Raw genomic sequence first — 5,120 nt, forward strand, 5'->3', positions numbered from 1 at the left:
AATTCAAGCTATTGAGAGAAAACCCAAAGCCCTTTTCTATCTCTTTTGTACCACTTCAAGGACCAGGTTCAAGGATTAGGTACAAACCGTAGATTGTCAGAAGGCTTATAAAAATGTTCCCACAATCTAGGTGCTGGGAATTAAGCCTTTATCACCTCTGTAACAGCTCCGCCTGACAAAAGAGCTTCTTGGTTCCTTATTCAATGCAGTGCAAGTACGTTTGGGCCCACAATGAAACGTCCAAGAGTAAGGGTTGGCCAACTATGGCCTTTTGGCCAAAGCTGACCTGCCACCTGGTTTTGTAAGGTCTACAAGCTAAGAATGGTTTTTACATTTTTAAATGGTTGCAGGAAAAAAAAAAATCAAAAGATCAACAATATTCCTTGACATGAAACATATATGAAATTTTAATTTCAAGGTCCATAAATAAAGTTTTATTGGAACACAGCCATGTTCATTTTTATATTATTTATATTGCCCATGACTGCTATTACACTACAACTTCTTAGTTGAGCGGTTTCAAAAGAGACCATATGGCCCTCAAAGCCTAAAATATTGACTATTTAGCCTTATACCGAAAAAGGTTGCCAACCCAGATCCAAGAGGTAAGAGAATTCTTTGTATAAGTGAAACCTGCATTTTTATAGAGGAAAATTCAGGTCCACTTATACATTAACTCACACCAAGTACACAGAGTAAGCTTTCACTAAATACAGTTAGGATTGCTATTCCATTTACCTCAAAGTGTGTTCAGCTGCTTTAACTTTACTTAATCCTGCTTGATGAGGTTGGAAGAAAAGTCTATTCATATTGGCCAGTTCCACCTTGTCATAGTCAAAGAGCAGCAACTAAAATGAAAACAGTGGTATTCTGATCATCCCCAAACAAAAACTAACAAAGAATAAACTAGTGGGCTTTACATTTGATGGGTTTAACAGTCTGACAGTAATATTAGTGAACTCTTAAAGACTAGGTGCCATATATTAACTCATTTAATGTTCATACAAAGTAAGTACAGAGATAATATTATCCTCATTTCAGAAATGAGACAACTAGGGCATTTGCCCAAAAGCCATTCGGCTAATACATAGTAGAAATGGGATTCAAATCCAGGCACTCTCAATCCAGCATTTGCACCCTAACCAGACACTGTACTGCCTCTCTAAATGATTTGCTGAGAAATTAATGTTCATTGTAATTCATACCCATTTTTTTTAATTCTGCCAAAATCCCACTTCGTTCCAATGTTTTGCTAAGAGCCAAGAATCCATTTGATAAATGAATTTTTTAAATAGGATATAACAAATGCCATAATTTAAAACTATAGTATAGCATGACTCCATTTGTGAATATGACACTATATATACATTATTCCAAATAGAATTCGGAATTTCTAAGCCATGGCTAAAACAGTATTCCAAATAGAATTACTATCCAATCAGTTCATTATTGTTTCCTGCTATATATTTAGGCATGACAGCGTTTGTCACACACACATGCACACATTTCAAAAAGGCCAAAAGATCCCATTTCTTATCAGAAGAAAAGTTGGACCCAAGGCTTTCCAAGGTCCTTTCCTTGATCTAAAATTCTGTGATTTTGTAACACAATTCTCAGCTACTAAATTTAACAACGAAAACAAAAATGGGAATTTCTTCTCAATACAGAAACTTAAAAAAATTAACCCATTCCATAAAAACAATACGTAGGTAGGTAATCCCTAGTATCTTGCTAGGAAAGGTAACACTTATGCCCCCCTCTGATAATTTTCTAACCCTAGAGTCTCCAAAATATGGTTTATTTAAGCTCATTCAGCAATATTTATTATATTAGGCCATGTATTAAGGTTGACTTTCAGCCTCATAGCTGGTTTATAAGTTGCAGGAAATCCTAAATTTGGAGACAAGGAGGTATGAGTAGTAACTCTGTCACTAATTAGCTCTGATGGTGGGTAAGTCACTTTTACTTTTCAGGCCTGCATCTTCATCTGTAAAATAAAGCAGCTGATCTAAATCTGGTGATCCAGGGNTCCAAACTATATATATTGAACATATTTGATATTTGGGCTTTCTGAAATCAGTTTTCAGAACTTTATTTTACAAGTGGGGAACGCACTTTTTAATTTTTTACTAACATTTTCCCCCTAAAGATACAATTTAGACATTCATATCTTCAAAGCAAAAAAATCATCAAAATAGATTAGCATAAGAGCCTACAGATAATAGTTACACATGCATGTTCTTTACTGGTCTTCAAACCATTGGGAATGTATTTCAGCCAAGGCTCTCGAAGCCTTCATTATTTATATGCAACTCCAGAAATAAAAAGTTTATCGCTTTACAATTTCATGGTCATGATCAGGGAAAATGATACTCTTTTAAAAGAGAATCTGTACATGTCAGTCATTCAGAGGCAGTTCAGGCCTCCTTTATGCCCACCCACTATCCAGGACAAACCCTTTCCAATAATTACCTAGGGAATCAAATGTAAATGAAATAAAGTATTCAGAAGGTACCCCATATGCTGGGTATAATAGATGATTAGCCTAAATTTAACCCTTGCTCCTCAGTAAAGTACAGTGACTCAAGGTACATGTTCCACAGACGCAATGATTTCTTTTCCTTGGTCAGTGCAGAAACATAATTTGTATTTCCTGAAAGTACTTTTATCTGTCTATCCATGAAGAAAGCTTCCTTTTATTGCCTTTGTCTTGTTTCGAATATGTAATTCACAGGTTTACAAATTTTTCCAACGACTACATTTCAGTTTGTAATCAGGAAATATTTGAGTGGATGTTTTTATTTTATAAGGTTAACTATTTCAAATTCATTGTTGGCCAAGATAGTAGGTTGTGGGCAGTTTTCTCATAGGGACCAATTTCAAAGATAATAGATGCCTGCTAGCTCTCATCAACAGGTTTGTACCTCTTATTCTTTTCCATATATTTCAGGACCATGAACTGCTTCATTGTTCATGGCAAAGAAGCTCAGGCAACAGACCACAAAGGATGACTGGACAGANTTAGTGGGTTTTACCTCTGATGTCATCTTCTGAAAGCTGGTACTAACAGTTTTACGCAGAGCGAGGTAGATTTAAGAGTTAGGGGCGGTAGGAAACCGGATACGTACGTATCCTCAGCAGGCACAAGGGCAGCACCATATGGCTGATTCACCTGTTTTGTTTTTGGTTTTGGTTTTTTTGTTTTTTTTTAAGAGAACATCTTTGACCAGTAAGTACTAAGGCTTGGCCTTGCGCGTTTGGGAACAGGATCCCCAGAACAAGATAAGGGAGATGGGGGGCCGTGTGAACGGGACCGGAGGGGGACACCTCGCTCCTGACCACACCGAGACCGTCACCTCGTCCCCGTCACACGCTTCCGACCCACGACGCAGGTCACCTGTAGGGGTTAGAGTCCACCACCTCCGGGCTCATCTTCTCGATGCGGGCCCGGCCTCCTCCTCCTCCGCCTCCGTCGCTGCCCCCCAGGGCCAGCCGACTTCTCTCCTGGGCCAATTCCCGCTCCAGCTCCTCCACCCGCTGCTGCAGCCGCTCCACAGACTCGGCCATGGCTGGGACCCCGGCCGCCAATGCGCCCAGCCCGGGCCTTCGCCGTCGCCGCCGCCCCACGATGCTAGGTCTGCTGGGCCCCTGAGGGGTATATACGGAGGCACCTCGCGGCGCCGCCTTCCCAGCCCAGAAGCCCGGGGAAGTGCTGCTGCCAGCGCCTCACAGACCGACACGTCTCCGCCACTCCTGCGGGCCTCCCACCGTGCCGCTTCCGGTTGCAGTCATTGCTCCCCCTCAGAAAATACCCGCCCCTTTTAGCTTCTGCGCCGGGTCCTAAGAGGCCACANTTAAGTCCAAATTGTTTATATAGTACCCAAACAAAAAAGTTCCTGAACACAATTAGGTAGTCCTTCTTACATTAGCAATATTATCTGTTTCTATTTTGGTGGGGTTATGTCCTAACCTCTTTGGGTAGAAAGAACAATCTGACTAAATACACCACAAATCAATAAACCACTAATAATAATAAAAATCCTGATTTACCTGATTTACTCCAGAGGTGAGTAGTTCCCTACATGATAGGCAAAGAGAAATGTTTTTACCTTACCAATGCCACATCTTGTCAGCATTTCAGCAGTCACACTACCAACTCCACCAACACCTACTATTGCTACAGCAAAGGTACGGATTTTCTGTGAAATGCAAAATTATATGTCTTGGTTAATAACTCATCAAAAATGTCATCAGAAATTATTTTCATTTACTGAAATCATCTTCAAAAGTTGGAAAAGTTTATTATACCTCATAGTCGCTTACAATTCCCATTCGTTTCAATGCCATCAGGCGGCTTAAAACAAAGAAGAAAAAAAATGTTTTAAAGCTTACAATCTTTTAATGGTGACATAGGTAACCCTACATTACAAAAATAAACACCAAAAATCAATCATTACTAATCCTTCAAAGGAGGAGAAATCTTTCAGTTGGCTTTTACCAGAGGAAACTGAATTACCAGGGCAGCCTTGAAAACACTGCTACTTGAAAACCCTCCCATGTGCAAACAGTGACAAGATTTTTTTTAACTGGAAATAATTTTCCCTCAAAATTTCTAAGATATAGGTCCAGTGTCTTTTAGCTTCTGAAATTTTATGATGTGCCTTACTGTGAATCTATTCTCATCCACTGTACTGAGTACTTGGTGGACTCTTTCAAATTAGAAACATATTTTTCAGTTCTGGAAAATTTCCTTGAAGAATTTGATGATTTCCCTTGTTTTTCCTGGGCTATTTTTTTTGGAACTCCTATTATTTGGAAGTAGGACTGCTTGGACTGGTCCTCTCCTCTTATTTTCTTTCTCCTGTTTTCCATCATTTAAGTTTTCTGCTGTGTTCTCTAGATTTCTTTCAACTTTATTTTTCAACTTTTCTATTGAGATTTTCATTTTTGTTATTACCCATTTTCAAGAATTCTTTTTAATCATCTAAATCAGCGGTTCTCAACCTGTGGGTCCCATTGGGGGTCGAACGACCCTTTCACAGGGGTTGCCTAAGACCATCGGAAAACAGAAAGATATTTACATTACAATTCATAACAGTAGCAAAATTATAGTTATATAG

At 39.3% G+C, this 5,120-nt stretch overlaps 1 protein-coding gene across 1 annotated transcript; it reads right to left on the reverse strand.

The window, feature by feature from the left end:
• Positions 1-696: 696 nt before the first annotated feature.
• UBA5 (ubiquitin like modifier activating enzyme 5) lies at positions 697-4,418 on the reverse strand. The gene is made up of 3 exons (XM_019635071.1): positions 4,309-4,418; positions 4,110-4,199; positions 697-848 (listed from the first exon to the last, which is right to left on the reverse strand). The coding sequence occupies exons 1-3, from the start codon at positions 4,345-4,347 to the stop codon at positions 735-737; spliced, it is 243 nt and encodes an 80-aa protein (XP_019490616.1). The 5' UTR covers positions 4,348-4,418; the 3' UTR covers positions 697-734.
• Between the last annotated feature and the right edge of the window lie 702 nt (positions 4,419-5,120).

The sequence above is a fragment of the Hipposideros armiger genome, unplaced genomic scaffold (genome assembly GCF_001890085.2).
Source record: "Hipposideros armiger isolate ML-2016 unplaced genomic scaffold, ASM189008v1 scaffold_3770, whole genome shotgun sequence".
In the NCBI taxonomy this organism is placed as follows: Eukaryota; Metazoa; Chordata; class Mammalia; order Chiroptera; family Hipposideridae; genus Hipposideros; species Hipposideros armiger.

Bases quoted from the DNA above. Each gene is read 5' to 3' on its own strand.
- UBA5 (XM_019635071.1), bottom strand. From the start codon at position 4,347: ATGGCATTGAAACGAATGGGAATTGTAAGCGACTATGAG. The intron at 4,200-4,308 runs GTATAATAAACT...TGCATTTCACAG, and splicing joins GAATTGTAAGCGACTATGAG to AAAATCCGTACCTTTGCTGT. The intron at 849-4,109 runs GTAAAAACATTT...TTTTCATTTTAG, and splicing joins CAAGATGTGGCATTGGTAAG to TTGCTGCTCTTTGACTATGA.